Source organism: Pteropus alecto, unplaced genomic scaffold (assembly GCF_000325575.1).
Source record: "Pteropus alecto unplaced genomic scaffold, ASM32557v1 scaffold98, whole genome shotgun sequence".
Taxonomy (NCBI): domain Eukaryota; kingdom Metazoa; phylum Chordata; class Mammalia; order Chiroptera; family Pteropodidae; genus Pteropus; species Pteropus alecto.
In genome coordinates this window covers 2,785,115-2,785,487 of record NW_006443570.1, presented here as the reverse complement: position 1 = coordinate 2,785,487, position 373 = coordinate 2,785,115, and the positions used below count along the sequence as shown (strand labels likewise).

Sequence of the window (373 nt, the reverse complement as noted above, 5' to 3'; positions counted from 1 at the left end):
GGGTGGAGTGCTGCTGGGTGGGTGTGTGGCCTTCCAATAGGCTTCCAAGTACTCTGCTAGGTGCTCGCAGGCATCCTCCAACTGGTTCTCATCCAGGATGATGTCAAACATTTCCTGTGGAGGTGGGGTTAGGGGCGGGGCTGGGATGAGCCAGGCGTGACCAAGGGGGTGAGGGTGTGGCCTGGGCACAATGGGTGGAGAGTCAAGGAGTTGAAGGACAAAGTTAAAAAGAGACCTCTGGATGTCCAGGAAGAGAAAGAGGGTACTCAGATATATGCACTGGCAGAACTAGAAGAGGTCTTGACACCCACATAAGCGAACCCCCACGTTCTAGATTGAAGGCAACCAAGGCTTAGACACCCCACAGAGACAT

The 373-nt window shown here is 54.2% G+C and overlaps 1 protein-coding gene across 1 annotated transcript in view; it reads right to left on the bottom strand.

Annotated features, from left to right (window-relative positions):
* Nucleotides 1–373, bottom strand: part of CACNB1 (calcium voltage-gated channel auxiliary subunit beta 1) — a 17,697-nt gene that overhangs the window by 3,618 nt on the left and 13,706 nt on the right. Inside the window, exon 13 of the mRNA XM_025041660.1 lies at nt 2–114. Coding sequence (XP_024897428.1) covers nt 2–114 — 113 coding nt within the window. The remainder of the gene's footprint in view (nt 1; nt 115–373) is intronic.